Source organism: Dunckerocampus dactyliophorus, chromosome 9, assembly GCF_027744805.1.
Source record: "Dunckerocampus dactyliophorus isolate RoL2022-P2 chromosome 9, RoL_Ddac_1.1, whole genome shotgun sequence".
Classification (NCBI taxonomy): domain Eukaryota; kingdom Metazoa; phylum Chordata; class Actinopteri; order Syngnathiformes; family Syngnathidae; genus Dunckerocampus; species Dunckerocampus dactyliophorus.
In genome coordinates this window covers 21133799-21158533 of record NC_072827.1, presented here as the reverse complement: position 1 = coordinate 21158533, position 24735 = coordinate 21133799, and the positions used below count along the sequence as shown (strand labels likewise).

The 24735-nt window shown below is 40.4% G+C and overlaps 2 protein-coding genes across 21 annotated transcripts in view; both read right to left on the bottom strand.

Annotated features, from left to right (window-relative positions):
• Window positions 1-4596, bottom strand: part of tmtc4 (transmembrane O-mannosyltransferase targeting cadherins 4) — a 131227-nt gene extending 126631 nt beyond the window's left edge. For 8 of the 9 annotated variants that reach the window (XR_008572546.1, XR_008572549.1, XR_008572548.1 and 5 more), the window contains exons 1-5: window positions 4364-4596; window positions 4224-4276; window positions 3917-4121; window positions 3471-3586; window positions 3137-3353 (exon numbers count right to left, since the gene is read on the bottom strand). Coding sequence is in view for 2 of the 9 variants with exons in the window: in XM_054788374.1 (XP_054644349.1) it covers window positions 3137-3353; window positions 3471-3586; window positions 3917-4078 (495 nt within the window). In the remaining 7 variants the exon portion in view is untranslated. Of the gene's footprint in view, window positions 1-3136; window positions 3354-3470; window positions 3587-3916; window positions 4122-4209; window positions 4277-4363 lie in introns of all 9 variants that reach the window. The other variant, XM_054788376.1, reaches the window with a different exon arrangement.
• Window positions 4597-9601: 5005 nt separating this feature from the next.
• nalcn (sodium leak channel, non-selective) overlaps window positions 9602-24735 on the bottom strand; it is a 96557-nt gene continuing 81423 nt past the window's right edge. For 8 of the 12 annotated variants that reach the window (XM_054786781.1, XM_054786785.1, XM_054786787.1 and 5 more), the window contains one exon: window positions 22475-23138. In XM_054786781.1, coding sequence (XP_054642756.1) covers window positions 22996-23138 — 143 coding nt within the window. In that variant the 3' untranslated portion in view covers window positions 22475-22995. Of the gene's footprint in view, window positions 10926-11104; window positions 11246-12148; window positions 12620-21542; window positions 22419-22474; window positions 23139-24735 lie in introns of those variants that run through there. The other 4 variants (XR_008572420.1, XR_008572421.1, XR_008572422.1 and 1 more) reach the window with 4 other exon arrangements.

Genomic DNA, 24735 nt, shown 5'->3' with positions numbered 1-24735 from the left:
AACTATTGTAGTTATTGCAAATCACTTCCTTGCACATTTCATGTTTTGTGTTTCGCTGCAACTGGAGGATTACTCAGAGGAGGACAGACTCTCTCATTAATCCCTCCTCGTTGTGTGTGAGTCTACAGTGTGTGTGGGTACAATATGTTTTCACATCCTGGGGGTTGCCTTGCTTTGATACGTACAGCAGGTCCAAGCCAACAGCCACCCCACCCTTGCTCTGCATGATTAAAGAGAAAAGGCAGAGGAAGCCGGCGCCTTCCAGCCACGCTTCTAGCAAACACACACGTACGCACTCGCAGGTCAATAAGCATCCCAACGCAGCTAATAGCGAGGTTGCATGGCCACACGCACCTTGGTCCTGGTGCTCCCAGCTGAGACGGCCTTTTTTCTTCTTGGCATGGAACCACTGCACGTTTAGTGTGGCGACGCTCAGGATGACACAGAGACGATACGCAGCCGCCACCACACGCCATTGCAGGGGTATGTCTGTCTTAGTTAGCTGTTAGTTTACAACACTGCCGAGCCTCACCAAAAATAAAAATCTAACATGCTACAAAGTCTCCAAAGGCAACTGTCTCATGGACAAGTTCAAAGCAGAGGACAGGAGCTTGCTTAATTGGCATCAATTGAGCTGGTAGGTCTATTTTTGACATGTGAAACCTGGTCTGTTTAAAGTACAACTTTCTGTCAGTGCACCTGCGATGTAATGATTTAAAAGGATTACATTTTCCAATTTGCACATTTTGCAGACCTTTGCACAAGCACACACGGGTGGCCAGTCAAGACATGTTGTATATTCAATGTGATCACTATTCCTGCCAGTTATTAATGAAAAGCCACCATACCTGATACCTACCGAAATACAGTCAAACTTGTCTATAGCGGGGTAGAGGGAGTCTGCAAAAGTGGCCGCTATAGACAGGTGGCCTCTATAGACAGGTTGGCGTCCAGTTTGAATGTTGACCAGTAGAGGAAAAAAAAGAAAAAAAGGGGGAAAAGAAATAATAATGTTGACCAGTAGAGGGCACTGCGGACTGCGGATAAAAGTTGTACAGCACTACTAGGCTTGTTATTATCATAGTTCAGGGTTTTAATCCTGAACATGCATATGAGTCAAACAGTAGCACATCACATAGTACAATTCACAATTTTGTATGTCCAAAAAGGAGTAGGAAGAAGCAAAGCTTATTTAATCCTACCCCTCATCAGTTTCACATCAGTTGCAATACATTTATTCACCTCTTGTTCTTCCAAGTGTACTTTGTAGGTCTACATGACAATGTAGTGCAATCATAGCCAAGGTTTTTACTTACTAAAAGGAAGCTAGAGGCTTAATAATAACTGATTATTAATAACTGACAGAACAAAGCTGTGCTAGTAATGTCTTACGCTTGTTTTTTATATTTTACTTTTTATACGGCAGTTTCATTACAGCTTTAGTTCATCAGGAAGTGACGGGAAGTGACGGTGGGCGTCCCGAGCAGGAGAGCTAGGCTCAGTGTTAGCTGTGAGTTTCGAGAGAGTTGGGAAGTGTGTTTATGTTGGCGTGGATGTAAACTCCTGCAATGTTCTCCGCTTTTAATAAAGCCATTAAAGTGCATCGGCGACGTGAGTCTCTCCTTCCCCACAACAAGCAGCATTACAGTATTGACCAGTGCACACCAGGAAATAAACGGTGTCATTTCTTACAGGCATTGGCTGGACAGCTATGTAGTGGGGCTTGTTTAACCTTTGCCTTGTGGGCAAGCAGGAAGGAGAGACGATGTTGAGAGATGTGTGTGTGTTCTGAGCTGCTTAACAGACTAGTAGCGAACGGAAAAGAAGACGGCTTTGTTTGTGTCGAATACAGAAGATGAGGACTTTGATGGATTTGTGGATGAGGATTGATGAAAAATAACGTGAGTACATTCTAAAATACTTCAATTAAGTACAACCGAACTCAGTTTTGCTCCCGCTGCCGCATGCATGCTAGCGTATGTTTTTCTTTTATTGTAGCGTCGCTTGGAGCACGTCCTGTTCCCAGCCTACTTTGCGGTAATGTTTTGGTGCAAATGCTCTTAAAGTTACATGTTTGACCAGGAAATAGCAAGCTCAAAAGAAGACGGCTTTTTTATGTGGAACAACTGACAGTTTGTGTGGATCTTGTGAATGATTGTGACTGAGCTAGGACTCAGTAATTAAAGTCTACACACGACGGCTTCATTGATTGAAAAACAAAACTTTTTCGTGCATGAAGCTTCTACTTGAGTTGGTAATTTGGCCGCTATATGCAGTCAGATATTGATCAAGGGAGACAAAATGGGTGGCCGCTGGCCACGTTGGACAGGTGACTGCTATACACAGGGTCTATAACATGTAAATTTGCTGCGGGGGATTTTTCAGTGGCTGCTATAGGCAGGTGGCCGTTCTATAAAGGTGGCCGCTAAGACAGGTTTGACTGTAATTCACAAAGTAAAATGTCAACACCGTGTTTGGTCATACACAAGCACACGCACAGGCACAAAAACTAGATTTCTGGTAAATAATCTACGTGATTTGGCCTCCCACCGGTTATTAATGAAAACAGCCACCTTCTCTGATAGCTACTGAAATAATTCACAAAGTACAAGGCACACGCACAGGCACCCAGCCATACATAATCCACGTGATCTGTCCTGCCACCAGTTATTAATGAAAACAGACACGCATATAATAGAAAAAAAACAGAGCGACTCACAAGAACACCGACCAACTCTCCCCAACCAGTTATTAAGGATAACTGCCACTGTGCTGAATCAAAAGAACCACATAACTCCAAATAGTGCACAAAGTCAGAGCCTGTTGTATGCTTTTCATGCATGAGCACATGCACTGTCATGCAATGTAGACCTGTGGTACCATTAATAATATTAATAATTCCTCTTATCAGTTATTGATGACAACCGCCCACTTGCATAATAGAAATATACAGGACAGTAATGCAGAAGCGTGGATGAGTGCAGCACAGGGTGAATGTGGACAGTATTTTTTAAGTTCCTTCCATATTGGTGGACATCTGATTCTTTTGTTTTTCTTTTTAACGCCAGAATTTTCGATACAGCTCTTATACTGGATTATACAGGGGTCCGTAATGTTGCATGCAGCGTAATCTTACACTTTCCGTATGGACCGGGTGTGCGGCGAAGAGGAGCGCGGCCAGCAGGGAGGTCTTGGGAGCACGATTTAGGATGTAACCGTGCTCATCGTTAGCCATTCCGCCTATGAGCAGGGCAAACATGTCCACCATGAGAACAGATATGACAGCATGAAGGAGGATGTTCAGCACGTGGAAGCCAACAGGGTGCAGGCCGCCCGCTAATATGTAGTTCAACCTGCAACAGCATCAGAAGTGTGATGATTTTTATTTGTGGACAACAACAAAAAATAGTAGTTGCATGTGGCAGAGCCATCTCAGTTCAAATGAGTGCCAGACATAGTTGAGTCATAACCTGAATGTAAAGACAGTGAGTGGTCTGTAGGATTTGTGACTGGAGTTGCTGCTCAGGTTGCTTCCCCAGAAGTCATTGCTCCAGATGTTGTTCCATGGCGTTGTTGCTCTCAAATCCTGCAACACAAAGACAGTCTTTGGTCTGTATTTATACGGAACCATCCATCTCTCTCTTCAATTGCCATTGTTCACTCACGACACAATCCAGGGGTAAGCCCTAAATGTTAAATGCCTTTAAAGATTAAAATGTATGGGTACCCACCACTAATGTGGGTGTCACGAGATCTTGTGAGATTAAAACATGACAATATTTCTCATTGGCATTGTCTCATCGTCTCCTTTATTTATTTACTACAGCTAAATTTGCTCCCAGATACGAACAAATTAACTTTATAAACCGAGGTACCACTGTACTGAGGGCATGCTCTGCTCTGTGAGCACTACTACCTTGTTGTTGACGATGGCTTCTGAATCGTCAAACACAAATTCCCCATCATAACTGTTGATGAAGCACAGAAGTGCCACCAGGCCCACGGTGACTTTAGCCTGGACTGGACCCAGCCTAGGGAGGGGGACATCCTTATCCCAGTGAACCTCAGACAATGCCATGGTGCAATAGGACGTGACTGACTCCTTAACATCGTCCAGGTCCCTGTGAAAAAGAGGGACGTTCGAGGGTATATATTAATAAGCAGCAAAAGCTACTAGATAAAAATGCAAATAAACATGTGTGCACTGACCGGTGAATTCTTACCAGTCCTTGTGTCGCTTATGACAGGTTCTTGTGTTAGCTTCTTTGGTAGCAAGCTACAAGTCAAATATAGGCATAAAAACAAATGCTGAAACCGGCTTTGTTCAAAGGGTGACATAATTAATTTAACTGATGTTACTCACATGCTAGTAGTACCGTGCTATTTAGCATTAGCATGTTTCGTCGGAGGCTAATTATTTAAGCCGTCCACACAGCCGACGCACATTGATCAGTCGATGTTTCGGGGAATGTATTAAAAAAAGGTTTTTCTTTCAAAGAAAATGAACAGTTGGAACGGCAAAGTGAATTCCCGGCCGAGGTCGGATGTAAACAAATAGCCACGCTTCTGCGTGAGCTACTTCCTGTATGAGTTGCGGTCACGTGTTTGTTTTACACCAATAGTTGCTAAGGGTTGTTGTAGTGCCACTGCCTTTCTCGCATTGACTGGAGAGGCTTCACTTCCTGTCGACTTTAGAAAAGTAAATGAGTTGTTTTTTTTAATATTATAATAAAAGGAAAATAATAATAAATGAGGTTTGTGATTTAAAAACAGACGTTTCCATATTTTCAATACATCAAAGACAAAACCTGAGTTTGTTCGTTATCAAATTTTAATCTCAACTTTCTTTTCTCTGATCACACTGGGGTATCCTCCAAAGATCATTTTATTATTAATAAAGTTGTTTGTTTCATGAAAACTAATTATATATTTGCAAAACAAATTTGGTGACAGTCCCAACGCATTGACAAACATACTTTTCCGTAGAGAACAAATCTAGTTTATTATGCACATGGATAAATACGGTATTGTACAATATATATTTGTCACCATCCCCCTTGGGTGGAGATCCACTGGGTTTTGCATCAAGTTCTATTCCTAACATCTTATGTTATTCTCCATGGACCGTAAAATAAGTTGTTAACTGCTGACAAACATGTTTTTCTTCATTTTTTTTTTTGTTTTTTTCTGTTTAAACTAAACTACCGGTAAACTCTGAACTACCGGTCGTCCAGCCGCCTCAAAAGGCAAGCCGTACAGTTCTGTCACTAGCATCCTACATTATTTTCAGTCAGGCCTGCAAACAACAAACAAACTAATAAGACAAATCCAATAGCATGGATGTTGCTATAGGGGCAGTTTTATTATTATTCAGTTTCATTGTTTTAATTTGATCAAATACTGGTGCTAAATTACTTTTACAACGGAAAACATGTACATTTTGGCCCAAAAGGATGTCTTTTTATTTTTACAGAATTTTGTGAGATGTAAGTTGAACAGAGTAGTAATTTAATTACTTCAGCAGCATTAACATGGTGATAACTAGATAATAAATTCACCAATATGAAATAATATCTACAACAATTTGTTATAATTATCAGAGCAAAACCAGCAGCAATACAGAACAGAGAATGTGCAAAAGAAAAACGACCTGCTTGTGCAGGGGTCCCAACCACTGGGCCGCAGCCCACTACCGGTCCACGGGTGGGGCCGAAGCAGTCTGCGGGAAGCTTTCAGGTGCAATGATAAATAAAAACAACTGTAACTACATCAAATTTTATGTAAATATGGGCCACTATTTTATTTAAAAATAATATACAGCAACAAATCCTATAGTTTTGGCATTTATATGTTGTTTGTTGCAAGCGGCGACCCGTCCCACTTTGTTCGACGGTCACTGAACGCACCATCGTGCGTGTGCTAACTTTCCCTCATGCCGCAAAGATAGACTACTACTGTATTTTTACCGTTTTTCTTTCACCTCATATTTGGTGTCAAATGCTGATACTATGTGGGAATGCATAAAGGTAAGTTTGGATGACTTATTGAGTGCTAATGTGCACATTTGTCTCAAGTTAATTCATGCTAGTCAACCAGTCAAAACTTTAGACATACTTCCTACAGTTATTAAAAGATAAAGTGTGTCATAAATGGTCGAAACCTATGGAACTTCTTACTCCTTACACACAAGTTCCATTAGCAGTTGGCCATAAGTCAACATTGTCAGCCACCTGTTGGGCTCCTATGTATGTAAATTATGCTCTGAACCAATACCTTTGATGTGAAGTAGCATCTTGCTGTCTGCTGATTGGCCCACAAGTAAAGCTTCCTGTGTGGTACAGTACACTACAATATTGTAATGCAGAGGTGTCCACAGTGGGGCCCACGGCTGGTGTATAATTGACCCGCAGCACATCCTAAAAATAGAATTTAACAACAACACAAAACAGAACAAAACAAAACAAAAAAACAACAGCAAAATTGGAAAAATCATCAGCAATTTTCCAAGAATAAGGTCCAAATATTAAAAGAAAAAAAATTGCAATCTAATGAGAAAAAGTTGTAATTTTACAAGAACAACGCCATAACATTACGAGGATAAGTAACATCATTTTAGTAGCATAAACTTGAAATGTTAAAAAATATATATATGTTTTAAAAGCTGTAACATTGTGAGAAACATACAAAACAATGAATAATGTTGTACATTTAGGAAAATTAGGTCGCAGAAAAAGTTAGAATGTTATGAGAATAAAGCTAAAGTATAGGAATCAAGTCATAATTAAGAAACAAAAATTTACAAGGAGAAAGTTAAAATACTGTAGTAACTAAAAAAATTAAGTGAAAATTTGTATCCTAAAGAGAAAAAAGTCACAAATTTACAAGAATAAACTTAAAAAAAATAAAGTAATTTTAGTAGCATAGAGTTGAAATATCCATCCATTTTCTATACCGCTTCTCCTCATGAGGGTCGTGGGTATGCTGGCCCTCAGTGGAAAGAGTTTGGACACACCCGTTGTCCAACCATTGTGTCCCGGGTCAGTCTATCACATCTTCCCCCCCCAATCAAGGCGCTGTTGTTAGCTTGATGTCTAGTTGAAGTCTTTCTCTTTTTACACTCGTGTGACCACTTGTGACTCGTGTCTGACACTCGTGTGACTACATTTTAATATAACAGCTGCACTTACTTCACTTCACTTTGTTCACTTAGTTGAGTTGCCCGTCAAAAGAAGACGAGTTGCCCGTCAAAACTTTTGTGAGGGTGAGCTTGCTAATGAGCCGTGAAAGCTAACGGTAATTGTTGAATTGCGGCATGTGGAAGAGGAAGAGGAAGATGGAGAATACCTGGCATTAATGAGGGGAAACACAGCAGGCAGGAGCAAAGAAACCATCACTGAAAGAGCCAAGATGGCCGCGACAGTCCACGGCATCCTGGTACGGATGGCCAAGGAGATGACATGTTGTTATAAGAATAATGATGAATAAGTGCAAAGTAAGCATTTGTATTAAAACTAAGCGTTTTAGAACATAACTAAGTAAAGTATTATTGTGCACAACTACATTTTGATAAGCTCATTAAAGTGATCATATGACATGTTTTTCCCCTCATTTTTGGGGGGTGAAGAAGTGATTCCTCTGATTTTTTTAAGGGTTTGAAAACTCAATAGGAGACTTTTATACAAAATTAATAAAAAAATAAAATATGACACACATCACACTCATCAGGCACTTCATGCAATGGCGTAGAACTTCAGCACAATCATACTGAGAACTGTTTCCAATATTTTGGATGCCAAATGTAGCGGGTCTTTCGATGTGCACGTGCACCTTGTTTTGTGGCTGGTCATGTCATTTCATAAATAAACAAGGTGACCTTTTTAAGGCCCTCGTAGTCGTTTGGAAACACGCTGTTATGACCACATCACAATTGTTTGTCACGCACCACAACTGTCCGTCCTGTCATACAAAACACGCACCTCATGTAAGCGCCTGCATAAGCGTCTGTCCATTCACACACGGTTTCCACACAATGTAAACATGTGTCCGTTCACATACACGATGCACAAACACCCATAAGGTAAACTGTCTGTACATTCACATGCACACAACAAAATAACATCTGCCTGTGCACTATGCAAGCATATCCGTGTCTAGTCACATGCACACATAATGCAATCATATGCCTGTCCACTCACATGCACACATGATATAAACACATATCTGTCTGTTGACATGCGCAAAATGTAAAAGTCTGTCCATCCATTCACATGCGCATCAAGTACAGCAGAGCCCCACTATTCACGGGGGTTACATTTCGAGACCGCCTTCAAACAGCAACAAAAAACACGGGTAATTGAGATGCCCATAAAAATGCCTATCGCTGACACAGCAATAAAGCCAGGATCATGCTACTGCACCAAGGCGCCACCGTACACTACACCGGCTCGCTCGTCTCCCTCCAACTAGTCTGACAGTGACTTCTCCAGCAAGTGTAAACATGTCTGTCCATTGACATTCTCACACAACGTAAGTATTTGTCTGTCCATTCGCATAAATGCATAATGCAACATGTTTGTCCATTCTTATACACATACAGTATAATGTAAACACGTCTGTCCATTTACATAAGATATAAGCATGTGACTATCCACTCATATGCACACAAAGGAAAGCGCTGTCTATTCACAGACCCGCATAATGTGAAGAGTAGCTACATGTAAGTAAGAAAAGTGAAATGACTACTGTAATTAGTCAGCGCTATTATAATAATAATGCTTAACCGTTTTTACATTCTAGCAAAATGTAATATTACCTCATACCTGTGCAACATGTCATTGCTAGGAAAGAAGACCATTATTATTATTTCTTAGAATCCATGAATTCTTATTCATGCAGCACATACGACATATGTTATGTCAATGCTTACATGTGTTCAAGAAGATTCACTGCATTGAGGCCCTCTACCATTTCTGCTGAAGGACTCTTTTGTTCTCTACATGAGGCCGAAGGACAGCCAGGTGGAGTCCGTGATGCTCTGTGATAAAGGCTCTCGCATCAAGACAAGCACCCGGGAGATCACTGTCCATTGAGGGATTCACCAGCCGAGGCCCTCTGCAGGAAAGCCTCTGATCGGATCATATTTACATTTTGCTGCCACGGCATAGAGTGGACACACGTTATTTGCTCTATACATCAATGTTGGTATACCGGAAGTGTTGCATAGCAGGGGACAAATGTATTCAACTGCAATGCTGTAAGTAAAATCGACTTCCACCGAGGCCAAACAATTATAATGCATGCATTATTAACAGACATATTTAGGAACATGTAAAAAAATGTGTTATATTAACAAAAGTGAGGAAATATTCATCATTCTTCATTCCTTTGCCAGATTGAGTGTCGAGATGCAATGGATTTTTATCATTAAAATGAAGTAGTTCTTTTGATTGAATCAATAAAAAAAAACACATTTGATCATACTGTATACAGTATACAGGTATATGATATCTTATTTTGGAATATCTCGCAGAAATAAATACATTATTATTCATTCAGGATTAATTCATTTAACCTGTAAGTTAAATTATTTGCTTGTATTGCTTGGATTTAATAAAAAAATAAAAATGTAAAAATCTAATGATTTTTGGGAACACATTGAACAAAAAAAACCCCACCAATTCTTACCATAATAATTTGTAGGGATGCACAATATATATTTCTTTTCAAGTTGATACCGATAACTTCCTGCTTCTCAAGACCGATACCGATAACTTTTTATATCCATTTAAACATTTCGATTGAACTGTAGTTTGTGCACACCTGGAGATGAGAACGACTCAAAACAAGGATGGATTTGACAAACTGTACCTGTAGATTTGACATCACTACCATTAACAAAACATAAAAAAAATAGAGGTGGCTCAGAAGTAAAAACCGTGGCTCCAAGGGCTTCACGAGCCGACAAAAGCCAGTATCTTCAACGACGGTAAAGGGCTGGTCATCCAACGTCATCATTTTCATGATGAAGTCACACTGAAGTCCCACACGACGGACTCCATGTTTGTTTACAAGTGAGATCGGGAAATTACAACAGGTCGTTTGCAGCACATCACAGAAAAGGCGCGCTTGATTTGCCCACGCTAACCCACCTACAGCATAGTACGGGTGACCTCGCCTCATTGGAATTTTTTAAAATTGGTTATCAAAGCTATTTTTTTCATGTTATCGGATTTATCGGTATGACATCATAATTCCTGATATTGGCCCAATAATTTTCGGCCGATAATTATCTTGCAGCCCTAATTAATTAATTACATTCTATTATTATATATTTATTATATTATTTTTTAGAATTATTTGTATGTTTTTATATGGCTTCTTCTTGATTGCCTAATTGATCGTTTGTTTGCAACATTATGACTTAATATCCAATTTGCATAAAACCTTTGTTACATTAAATAAAACGTCTACTTTTTGTGCAGATTCAGGTAACAATACACATTTTGGTCCCCCCCCACTTTTCATAGATACAGTATAGTCAGTCCGCTTGCATTGGGGCCAAGACAGGAAGTGACCACCTAAATCCAGCAGATGGCACTACAGTTAATACATTTGTGCAGTTAAGTGCTTTACTGTCCCTTACAGGACTGGAACAGAACAAAAATGAGGATCATTGTCATTTTTTTGAGTCAGCCGGACACTTTTATGGTTGTTTGATGTTCTCCAGAAGAGCTACCAGAGCCAGAAGCCTTGTAGGCCATCCAAAGATATTAAGTCCTGTCCAATACTGTCAACTTTACCCATCAACCTCCACAGGTGTCTTTAGCCCCGCCCCCCCTCTAAAATGACAGCGCTATCAAAACAAATCACAGCTTCTGAGTGGAAGAGTGGCAGCACCCAGCCAGCATCCTGCCCAGTGTGGGCCCCTGGGCGGAAAGATGGAACAGATATCAGGATTATTATATAAACCAGAGAGGATGGCTTAACAGTTTTTATTTTATTTAAAAAAAAAAAAAAATTGGTGACCCCTGCCGAGCGACTACTTCCTTCTAAGGGGGTCAGGATAAAGAGTTAAAAAAAAAAAAAAAGAAGAGATATGTCAGACCTGGTCTGTGGTGTGATCCCCGCTGTTGCCTTCTCCCTGGTGATGCTCACAAAAGTGTTTGCGCCTTAAAACCTTCTTGTCACCATGGAACCCTCAGGCCTCAGTTTGACTGACACCTTGTCACATTATCTTATGAGAGCACTGGTGGAAAGAGAGAGAGAGGAGTCAAGTGATACCGGGGAGTGCAGACACACACCCTAAGGAGCTTCCACTACACAGCAGCTGGGTCGTCAGTGCAGCTGTACAGTGTGTGTGTGTGTGTGGTGAGGTTCACAGAAGGGCACAGATGTTTTTGCATATCATGTACAATGGATTTATTTTAGGCGGGAAGGTGTAAAGAACATTGTCCACTGCTTCCTCTATGATATGATCATCACTTCATATACAGTAGCTGCGGCTCCCCCGATGGCTATTATTTATGACAGCTGTGACACTCATAATATGTAACATTAAGGAGTGGGGGAAGACACAAGCGTAGCATAGCTATGTGAGCTACAGTGCTAACATTACACTCACATTTTAACAGCAACATCATGCTACGTTGGCCTATTTCACTGAAGAAAAACATAATGATCAAACGTGTCAGTCGGCATAGCTCCAGGGTTTATTTTAAGATGTGTAGCAAAGCCTGATTTTTATTTTAAGGAAGGAGGTTGTTCCTTCCTCATGACGTCATGAAAGCTGCAACTTCAAAAGCGCCTCTTTTCTCAAAAGCGGGAGAGCTGATGGGTTTTTCTCATGTGTGCTGCTCATTACCAAGCTCCAAGGACACATAACATCATGTCAAACTTTTGGTTTGCATAATAGAAGTGTAAAAAGAAGTTTATCACTGTAAAAATAGTGACGCTGGAGCCTTGAACGCTTTGAATGTGAGCCAGCTAATTTTCTATATTTCTATATCTATTATGTATATATTCTTCTTCTTCCTATTTCATGGTCATCTTCTCTTGCTCCTCTGTGGAGAGAAAGAGCCACAAAAAGCCAAAGAGAAAACGAAACACACACAAGTTCCTGTTTTGGTGCCCTTTCAACTAATTTGCCAATTTAGAGGCTTATTATTCCCAAAACTTTATGTCGAATTCCAAATTATCGCACAAAAGATATGAGCTGGACAGGTGTTCAGTTAAAGTCCAGCATGGTCCGTCTTCAATATGAAATCCAACATGACATTGCTGCCTGTTCTGGTATTAAAAACAATGAAGACACAAAACAGTCGACTTTTGGGGAACACGTGCAAACAACTGTCACACCGCTTTTAACACACTCGACATAACAGTTATCCATCGTGAAATTTCACAGTGTGAAGACAGTACAGTACCTCGGCTTCACTCTCCATTAGTAGCCCTTGGCGAGAGGCTGGTGTTGCAGGGGTCCCTAAATAGAGACGACAGAGGTAAAACTTTCCCTAAATGCGACTCACACGGGAGATGTGTTTGACCACATGTGCCCAGACCAGCGCAGGTCTTGACAGGTGTCATGTTAAATCCTAGACGTCCAACTGACAGCTGGATGGAACTGGAAATGAAGGATCATGTCAGAATTATTGTAAGTACACCCAACAAAAATATCAGTCCATTTATATGCACTTTAAATTGTTTTCTGTATGTAAAACTACAATTGTAAAACTATTAAAAAAAAGTGTTTTGTGTTAACATTTTTGGATTTGTGGAACTGATTAATTGGGTTTACATTATTTCTTATGGGCTGTTATTGGCTGGCGACCGGTCCAGGTTCTACCCCGCCTCTCGCCCGAGAGTCAGCTGGGATAGGCTCCAGCATACCCCCGCGACCCTAGTGACGATAAGCGGCATAGAACATGAATGAATTAATATTTCTTGGTAAAAATTGATTCGCTAGGGTACGTTTTGGTGAGAGTCGGACCTTCCGGAACAGATTAATGACGCTAACCAAGGTTCCACTGTATATGTTAAAAGCACACAATAGCGTTAAAAACAGCGCTCATTAGCATTAAAGCTACAGACACAAAACAGCGTATTCCCAGTAGGACTTACTAAAAGTAGGACATTTTCAAGCTGTCTACATTCCAGCGTCAAGGCTAGATTTTGGACTACACACTTCCAATACACTATTGCGGCACCTGTAACAATTAGTGAAAAAGACTATATATATTAGTGGTATATGTACTGTATGTATATAATGTACAAATCCGACCAGGAGTATCCCCATCAATTATTGCGCAGATGTATCAAGCACGACTCAGAAGTCCTTATAAGCATCTGAGGCCCCCTTTAATTGTTCATATTCACCCACCTCGAGCTCTGACACTGTGAGGTACAGGCTAATCTCTCTGGGTAACCCCCCCCCCCCCCCCCCCCCCCCCCCCCCCCCCCCCCCCCCCGTTGCCTGTCAACCCCCCCTCCCTTCCTCTTCTTTCTCCTCTGGAAGCCTGCATTAAACATAAAGACTGTGCATGGATGAGTGAGTCAACAAATTACCACGGCCAATAAACAGGCTTAAAATGATCTGGCCGTCTAGCCTCCTTGCCCCACTGTCCCCTATTAGTTTTTTTGTTTTAGGCTTTTAAATAAACATGATCTTTGCTTATTGCATTTTGTTAGTTGGAGCGTCACTCCACCGCATGCTTGACTGCTTGCGTCCATCAAGTGGAGCAGGAGCTGGTCCGGCTTCTAAATCCCAGCTATAACACACATGAAACTGCTACAGCTGTTGGTCTAACCTTTGAGTGTCTCCTAAGGAGCGCAGTGATATTTGCACTTAATAAAATTATGCCTACCGGGAGAATATGCCACTGACATTTGCCATTTGTCAAGTTGAGGTGGCAGTGAGGCTTTATGACTCATTAGTGTGTGTGTTTGTGTGTGTAAAAGAGAGTTGATCAGCCTGCAGTCATCTCTAGACAGAAATACACTGTATGTTTGTATGTCACCCTTTGTACCTTGAAATAAATCATTCTATAAGCATTCTATGAGCTTCTGGTGACTGTTCAAAGCATGACGCTTTGAACAGTCACCAGAAGCTCTTTGTAATGAACGTTCATGGAGATATTCACATGTATTGACATGCACCTGTATACAGTAAAGGATGAGAGAGATCTTTATCCAAAAGTATACCGTAATTTCCGGTGTAGAAGCCGCGACTTTTTTCTTAAACTTTGAACCCTGCGGCTTATACAGCGGTGCAGCTAATTTATGACCATGTTCTCATCTCGTGACGTCTCCTTGACTTCAGAATTACTACTAATCATTTAAATACTGTGTCGCTCGCGAGTCAGTGAGGAAACGGTGACTGTGTGGCCAACATACAAACTACTCGGTCACCGTGCAGCCAAGTAGGATTGCTTATTTATCAATCAAATACTTACTATACAAATATTTCCATACAAAACCATAGAAAACATGTTTACGACCTTCTAAATATGTTTTTTTTGTTGTTGTTAACATTATTAGAGCCCTCTAGAAATGAAATAACACCCCTATAGTCACCTTTACAAAATATAGCAAACAAGATCAGAGAAAATATTTACAAATCCGGCACAGTGTGGACGCAATTTTTTTCAACTCGCCAAAAAAAAATAATTCAGGAGTGTTCCCATGTGAACAGGGCCTGAATACGCCCCTAGGTATTATTATATATACAACCATCCATCCATCCATTTTCTATGCCGCTTCTCCTCATTAGGGCCATGGGGGTATGCTGGAGCCTATCCCAGCTGACTTCGGGCGACAGGCGGGGTACACCCTGGACTGGTCGCCAGCCAATCGCAAGGCATATTATATATACAGTATATACATATATACACAGTATATATATATATATATATATACACATATACACACAGTATATATATATATATATATATATACATACACACACACTACCGGTCAAAAGTTTTGCAACACTCCACTTTCTGTGGAGGAAAAAACAAAATTTTTAAGTGTTAAGACGGTCTGTCTCTCTTCCATTGTTAATTCCCGTCTTTCTTGCCATTTTGTAGCAACCAATTACCGGTACTTTCTCCAGTACAATGCTGTTCAACCGAAGTTCATTAGGGTATAGTACCACAGGGCGTTCTGAACACTGTTTTTATGCTGACAGAGGGGGTAGTAAGTACTCCAGAACTTGGAACACCTGTAGGAATTAGTTGCACCAACTGCCAAGGTAGGGAGGATAAGCGGCATAGAAGGTGGATATTATTTTTCAGTTTTGGCTAACCTTACCTTTTTTTTTTTTTTTTTTTTTAACCTCTGGCACTTCACCATTTTCCTTTGTATCATTTGAAGCGATTCATTGAACTTGAACGACTTGAATTTCAATAAATAACTGGAAAAATTATTGTATTGTATTGTATGTACTTTATTTATCCCACAGCGGGGAAATTTACTTGTTGGGGTGTTCTAAAACTTTTGAGCGGTATTGTATACGTATATGACAATGAGAATGAGAGAAAACAAGAGTGTTTGAATTTGAGCATTTTTGAAAAGTATAAACATCAGCATCACAGGGAGCTGAAGCTTGTTCATAAACTCATGACCTTGAGATTAATATTAATAATATCCATCTCCAGCACATCTTCATTTCTAAAACCAAGAGTACCTGACTTTTCTATGAAATTGAGGATTTAAAAAACGTCATCAGTGAGCATTATTCCCTTGTGCTCACAATAATACCTCTTCTGCCAGCAACATTGACATTGAGCATTCCGTAAATCTCATTGCCGCATGAATTATGTGCTTTTCCCCCGTAATGACACATTAATTTTATGCTCCCTCGCTCCCAAACTACCATATGCACGCACAATTTAGCATAATAGCAGAATTAAAAACACAAAATGATAAGGTAATGTCTCACCGAGGGCTACCGTCACATTAAAAACCCTTTCTCAGTGATCTGTAAGATTGCGCTCTGTAGGGAAATGTAATTGTTTGAGCACAGCACCCCCTGCAGGTTTGCATTATTTTGTACTAATAATACCCTCACTGTGCCCAGAAAAGTCTTAGGTAGCCTTTCACTGCAATTACAGGCCTTTCTGCTTTGATTGGTGGGTAATTGAATTGGTTGAAGCATGTATGATTTTTCTCTCTGTGAAATTTCCACCCATATTTGAAATGTGGGCCTTCCACAGCAGACAAAACTCCAGTCGCAGTGTAATTAAAGGAGCCAGGTGTAGAAGTGGGGAAGCAGGCCACTAGTCAGTTGAATGAGACTGATTAGCCATTAGTGAAAATGAGATTTTTCTGCCTTTGACAAAAAAAAAGCTGCTTGCTCAGTGTTCAGTGGGATGGCTTTCAAAAGTGCAAAAAATGACTTTTGGGGGACCAATGACATTTAACAAAAGGGGAGGTGCAAGTTATGCATGAAACTGGATTTGTAATTACATTTGGGTGACAGTTTGGAATATAGTTTGGGTTCTAACAATGAAGAGAGAAAGTCTTTTTTTAGGTTTACCTCAGTTGTGGATATCAACCCAGTGAGGAAGACATATGAACTAAAACAAATACAGCTTGAGCATGAGTCATATTTAAATGGCTTTTTTTCTCTGATCATATCTAACATATTGGGTAATATGAGTGTTAAGGTGACTATAAAGGTGTTATTTCATGTCTACAGGGCTCCAATAATGGTAAAAATCGTATTTAGAAAGTCATAAACAGGTTTTCTATGCTCTAACTACGAAAACAATATTGAATCCTACTTCACAGTCCAGTCTGGAACCAATTAACCGTGATAAAAGAGGGATTACTGTAATACTTTTCTATACATTTTAATGTACGAAAAACAAGTGACAGTGATACTTTATAATGTGTAAGCACATGTATGCACTACAGGATTAGTCCCCAAAATGGGTCACATCACCTTTTATTAGGTTACTGTATTATTATCAAGCAGGCACACAAGTTATTGTCAAAGCATGTCACTTGTGTCTTCTTTGTCATCAATTTATGTGCACATGCAGTGACGTTGCTTCTTTTTCCTTGGTTATTTAACCAAGAAAAAAGAAGCAACTAATTCACTTTGGATGTCAAATGTTTTCAAGTTGTTTTATTTTTTTTATAAACTGAAAAACATGTGTTCTTACTTTTTAACTGTATATGAAGTACACGCACCCTCCTTCTCCAAGAAAAGGTCTGATACTTATTGTAAAAGTCTGATTATCTCCTGGTGAGTTTGGGTATATAATCCTCCATCTTGGCAGTCAAATTCATGCATTCATTCAGCAGAGCATAAAAATATGTTGCATTTGACTTGTTTGTAAATTATTTGTAATTGTCTATTTCAATAAAAAAAAAAAAAACGCTGGCTTTCCCTCTGTGCAAGGAAATGACGAGCATCTTCCAGCTCACGCACGACCCCCAACCCAATATGCAGCATTTCTTTGTATTTTATTGTCCGATGAGCAAGAATACTGACGTCACACTCACATTAAAAACATTACACGAACATTGAAAGTGTATAATGTACATGTTGACGTGTACATTATACACTTTCAAGTGTATAATAAATGTTTCTGCATCAACTGTACGCCACTGTGTAAATGGCAGAATAATGGCAATTAATGATGTATTTTAGCACATTTGGATCCCTCGGGGCGGATATCATGCACTCAAACATCATTAGTATTGTTGTAAATAAACAAATAACAATAAATAATAATAAATAAAAAATAATTGTTATGTTTTTGTTGCCGGTTTGTTCTTTTTTGCAGTTGTTGCTCCCGGACTCCCTCTACATTTGTGAAGAGTACTTCACTTTAAATCCACTGAAGCAAATACAAATAGACAATGGTAAACATGAGGTCAGATGCTAACAGAACAAGTATGCGTTGTCACATCTTGTCACACAATGAGCCAAAATGTCATTGTGGTCCAACCTCCCAGCAAAAGCCAAAAAGCATGAGGTCAAAAAGTCACACTTGAGATCTTCGGGGAGCAACAGCTGCGCCCAGTGGATGAACGCCAAGCGACTTGAGTGGAAAATGAGTAGGAGCGCTCTGCTTTCATTGGAGAGTAGAATGTACTTTAATCAACACATTATGCCAGTTGTTAATTGCTTTTGCCACCTGCTGATAAAATAATTTGATACTTTGTTGTAGGAGTCATAGTAGCCATCTGCGTGGAAACGCATGGACGAGATCAGGCCCAGACCTGGACCTGGCGTGGATGCTGACATGCCTCATAGGAGGCTAAGAACCAACGGGATCGGGGAGGTGTGAGACTTCACAAAGAAAATATTATTCAATTGAGCACCAGATAGCCACTTGAAGTGAGGAGTGCATTTTGAACAAAATTATTATTTTTTTCTAATAATACTGATTTGTGTAATAGAATGTAAAAATGAATTAAATTCTCTCTAAACTCCACCATAAACATCAGCTTTACAGATGCCATGTCTGCTCGATAGACGGTGTGTGTTTGTGGTAGACACATGTTGGTGTCAGTCAAAGGTCATGACAGCCATCAAGTGTCGCCACATACTTTTCTCCCCAAATTCCTTTTTTTGAGATGCAACGTTTATCTAGTCAAATGCACTGGGCGTTTAACTGGGGCATGGTCTGTACTGGAGTGGAGTCCAATATACGTCATGAAATGCTGCATTTGTGAAGAGTGGACAATGCAGTTAGCAATTACGTGGGGGCGTGGGTCTAATGGAGTGGAGCCAGCTAATTGAGGAAGTAATACAGTAGTACTGACACTTCATTTGTGAAGAGTGAACAACACATGTGTCGATTCAGTGAGGCACGGTGTGTACTGGTGTGGAGGACACAATTTGAGGAAATATGGTATTGATGCATCATTTGTGAGGAGTGGATGACACACCTGTCAGTTACTTGAGACACGGCATCTATTGAAGAAGAGTCCACTAATATAAGAAAATACGGTATTAAAGCTTAAGAAGATGTACCCAGTACAGCACTGTACTGCAATTGAGATACGGCATTTATTGGCACGGAGTATACTATGTAATGAAGAAATATGGTATTAAATAGTAATGCTTTTGAGGACACACTTGGTTGTAATTGGGGAACGGCTTCTGTTGGAGTAGAGGACAGTATTAAGGGAAATTAATCATCACTGTTTAATTGAGAAAACTGCACTACCAATTGGGGTACGGCATGTAATGGAGGGGAGGACACTATTTGAGGAAATGTGTTATTAATCCTTCACTTGTGACGAATGGACGGCACACTGATTTAGTAGTGCACTGCGTCTACTGGATTGGAGGCCACTATGTGAGGAAATAAGGTTTTAAAGCATAATTTGGGAAAGATGCACCTGTCGAGTGAGTGGGGCATGGCATCTATTGAAGTGGAGGCCGGTATTAGAGGAAATACTGTTTTAAGGCATAATTAGTGAAGGACGTACCTGGCAAATAAATTGGGGGCATGGTGTCTCTTGGCGAGTACGCCACCATTTGAAGAAATATGGTATTAATGCTTTATTTGTAGATGTGTTCATCCAGAAGGCAAAGTTTAGTGTCTTTAGTTGTAGTTTGGTACAATCAGAAAAGGTGTGTTCCGTCAATGCGGCGGCGCAGCTCTTAAGGCAACATCTCAACAGGAGGGAAAAGAGCCACCAGAGCCAATCGTGGACTTTAATTATAGGTAATCTCGACTCACAGACAGACACCGCACTTAAGAACTTCCTTGCCAATTACCAAAGTGACTATCTTCGGCCTTAAGTAAAGGCGGCGGACATGCATGAGGGAAAGTGACAATTGGGGGGGGTGTGTGCAACGGGTCTCCATACGAGCCGGTGCGAGGTGGAGGCAATTAAAAGGCACAAATGTTACACCACGCAGGGCTCAAATGAGAAGAAAAGAGGAGAAAGGCGCTTTGATGAGCCCCGTTCTGAGTTAAGTAGAGCTTAAGAGGCGACGGTGGCGCTGGAAGAAAAGGGTGAGGAGAAAGGGGGCAAATTAAAGACAGTTGATTAGCAAGAGGCCTGATGTCACACTGTTTCCCTACAGGACCATATGTCGCTGAGAGCACTCTCTCCTTCCAGAGGGGCCGGAATGTACCACTAAAGTCAGGATTTCTATGGAGTGACTGGGCGTCCCACCGACAGGCTGCTTCTCTGCTGTCCCCCTCATGTTCATTATCAAGCTCCATGCAAAACTTACTGGGCTTTTGAATGGACAAATAAAGAGCCTGTCTCATTTTAATGGGCTAATTATGAGTCTAACAAGGGTCCTTGTTAAGGGGAAATGCTTGGCTATGAATGTGAGTGCATTCGTCAATTGGCTCAAACTCTAACCCGCAGTGATTGTCGGACAAATTAACTAGAAAGAAATAATTCAGGGACAAAAAGATGAGTGTGTTACTACACAGGAAACGCTATGTTTGTGTATGGCTGTGTAGTGTATTGGTGGTCACACCTGGATCCAATGCATCTGACTGTGTGCTGACTTGAAATGACTAAATCTCAAGATAGTACAGTCAGAAAGGGTCACTATGTGTATTGTTGTTGCAGTCAAGTGTTCTAATTATAATTATTTAGATAAATATTGGTCTAGTTCAGGTTTAGCCACAGTAAAAGTTCTTCTCGAGAGGGCAGTGTTACTCAAAAGAATGGAAACTGTAAAGGTGCATTTCATTTGTGTGCCATCAAAAATGATGGGCATCTGCCCATCTCTGTCTTATTGGTTAAATCGCTAGGTGGTTAAACTTTAAATAGTGTACGGCGACATTTTAGCATTGCCACAGAAATAAGGTGCATAAATCACTTAAGGGTGCTTTATTATGCAAAGTGCACTTTTCAGTGATGCTGGGTGTTCCTAGAGCCTGTTTATAAGCAACAAACGTTAAAATAACCTATGATCTCCCTCACCTCTCCTTTGTTACACTTTTAAAAGGCGGTGCTAAAACACTTGCTTTTGAAGTCTGATTTTTTGATGACATCATGAAGGTAAATCTCTTTCTTCATGGATATGACACAAGCTGTGACTCCGCCCTTGGCTCGATAAGCCTGCCTCGTTTGCATGCGCACTGGAGGACAGCTTTGTATAAACATTTCACTACACTTTTAAAAATAAAGCCTTGGGGCTCTGCCAACTATCTGTCAGTCAGCTGCAGACAACAGTGGGAGCTGTTATTTTCATGGTTTTGTTTATATTCAGCGAATAGACTAACCTAGCATGATGTTGATGTTAAAATATGAGTGTAATTTTAGCACTGTAGCTCACATAGCTATAGTGGTGCTAACGTTTGTGTCCTCCTCTCCCACTTCTTTATGTTACCTTCGTCTAGGTGATATAAGACATCTATTACGTTGGACAAGTGCAGGCTGCTAAACTGCACAATAGCGCTTCTTGGAGACACACACTGTCAGACAGGTGTGGACAAACACAGCTAATTAGCATTGAAGCTACAGACACAAAACGGCAGAGCCGTCTGTACTTCCTCAGAAGGCTGGAGGCCTTCAACGTATGCAAGAAGCTGCTACAGATCTTCTACCAGACTGTGGTAGGTAGTGTCCTCCTGTATGGAGTAGTGTGCTGGGGGAGCAGCCTCAAGGAGGACACCACACGGCTGGACAAACTGGTGAGGAAGGCAGGCTGTGTCATTGGCACTGAGCTGGACAGCCTGACATCTGTGATGGACACTGAGCGGACACCGAGTAGGCTCCTTGCCATCATGGACAACCAGCTTCATCCAGTGCAAAGCATCATCTCCCGACAGAAGAGCAGTGTCAATGGCAGATTACTATCACTGTCCTGCCCCACTGAAAGACTGAGCAGATCATTCCTTCCACATGCCATGCAGCTTTTCAACACAACAGTGGGGGCTGGATAGAATACACACACAGGACTGGACTTAGTACCTTATTATGCATCTGTTCCGCATTTATTTATTTATTGATTCTTACTCTATTTTCCTATCTCTCCAAGCTTGCCTTATTTGTTTGATTTTAAGTGATTAAGTTTATTATGACATTTTTGCAGAGCTGCTGGAAACGTGAATTTCTCTTGGAGATTAATAAAATATCTATTTTATGTCTAATTTCCAGCATCTAGGCTAGATTTTGGACAACACACTTCTTGTGGCACAACTGACACTGAAAACTATTTGAATATGGAACCCTAAACAAACATGAAACACTGTTGCAAATCTTACTTACCTTGGCGGACATACACAAACATGGTTGTAGCTTCCACTTAGGGTTGGTCAGGGCATACCACTGTGATAAGATTCATCAGTTCATTAGCTGAGATGAAATGTCACTTTTGTACTGTTCCTTGTTTGTAAAATTACCAGAAAGCGAATAAAAAGGAGTCCTCCACCAGGGCGGTGTCCTGTAGGTGGCGGTAATGTCCACTGTATAATTCATTCAAAAATCTTGATAGAAAAAGAAAGGACACATCTTCTTATTAATGCCTAAAATAGATTAGGCCTTTAATTAGAAGATAGCATTTTTATATTTAATTACATTCACAGTCATAAATCTATTAGTTTATGCTTCTCTAGCAACTATAATAGTATAAAGTGAGCATATTAAAATCAATATGTGTGTGTGATAAATAGCCAGAAAAAACAAAACGCAGACATGAAAACAGCCTTCCAGCTGAACACACAAACAGTAGCTTCCCTTCATCGATCCAGCGTGGCCTTACCGCCTCACATTGGCCAGATGTGTCTACAAAGAGACACTCGGAAAGGACAGGAAACACATTTCTCCCCAGAGGTATCAACCAGACACTGCCAGTCCAAACAGGCACACTCTTGCCCACACAGCTGAAAATACTTTTTCTGTTTAAAAATTTGCATTAAAATAATATCTGTGGCATTGATCCAGCCAGGAGTCGAGAGGAAACAAGCAAACAGCTGCAGTCAGCATCTACAGCTCATTCATTGTTCAGAGGAGGAAAAAGAAGACAAAAGCAGTGAGATGGCAGAGGGAGGATGCACCTCGTCTCTAAATGTCGATGAGGTCGTCGCCGCTCTCGTCGCTCTCCACCGTCAGCTGACGGGTCCACCACTTCTTGACTTCTGAACCCGAGGAGGCCTCGTCGTTGACGGGGTTCATTTTGCACACGATGGACTTGACGCTGGTGCGACCTGAGGAAACACACACGACAGAATACATACTATCACCTTTTAATAGCACATTTTTATTGATTATTGTGGTTGGAGTTTGCACTGTATCACACTGAGAGCAAGGGGGGACAAAATATTAGAAACACCTCTCAGTATGCCGCAGTGCAGTTGAAATAATTATGCATGGTTGTGGACCTCAATAATATACCCCACCAGGCATCCAGAAAATGCTTATGATGTACCTGTACCAAAAACACGGTCACAAAACAGCTAATGCTTTATATGTTTTTGATGAATGATTATAATACTGTAGTATTTGTATCCATGCCCACTATGTGGTGATATGTATTCAATTGCCCATTGCCCATAGTTAAATGGAGTACAGTGAAACCCTGGTTAGTGACCACACCGGTTAGCTCTGCTTCTTCCTACTTCTTTTCGGACATGTGGAACTGTGAATTGTAACATGAAGCGTTCAAGGTAAACTGTACGCATGTTAGAAATAAATTAAACCATGTTTTTTAGTTAATATAAAAAATTAACACCACAATTTTGTCTCAGTTTCCGTGCATTCTCCGGGTTAGCATGCAATATATTGCATGTCTTGTCGTGTTGTTAATACACTGCGTGGGTCCAACTGTGTTCTTAATGTATTTTTGATCACAAAACCTCTTTTGTTCTTAGCATCCCTCTAGCTAGCTAACAAAATGGCAACCAGAACTGGATGTCATGCATTAAACAATTCTAAATGCATATAAATAACAAATGAAAGGGATAAATGAACATTACTTTTACCTTCAATGAAGACATGACTGTTCTCAAAGACACAATGTGGCAGCGAGATCAACCACCACCGTCTTCCTGTTTTGCCAAGAGTTATTTCTTGAATTCAATAGCGTTTCTCACCTTCTTTGTCAAAATGCTGTCACTTGCAACTTTCCTTGGCTCCATTTTGGTTATTGAGGAGAGACACAATTGAATTCAAGAAATAACTCATGGCACAACAGGAAGGTGGTGTCCGTGTGGTGTCTCGCTGCCACATGGTGTCTTTGGGAACAGTGACAGAATCAACTATAAAAATGAATTTTGTGTTAACATGTTTGGCTTTCTGGAACTAATTAATTGGATTTACATTATTTCTTATGGGGAAAATTGATTCGGTTAATGTCCGTTTCGGTTAGAGTCGGACCTTCTGGAATAAATTAATGACGCTAACCAAGATTCCACTGTACTTACAATAAAATACTTAAAAAACCAAAGTGTTTCCCCCAAGATTCATTTTTATCCTTGATTAACCATAAAAAAAACACATCACTACATTATAGAAATATTAACCATTCATTAAAATAAATACAAATATAAAATATGGAATGTGTCGTAAGACAAACTGGAAATTAATCATCAAATTTAATCTAATATCTTCCCATTCCTTTTCAAGCAATGCGTAAATTGCTACATGCTGTTTTCTTCAGGATTCTTGAATAATAATGAGGGTATACGTATCAGTATAATGTAATATCATATAATATACAGCTCTTGTTTTGGATCTTACTGGATTGTGAAGGTGTACCTGAATGAGTGTAGGGATCCATTTCAGGCTGACATGACATAATAAAAC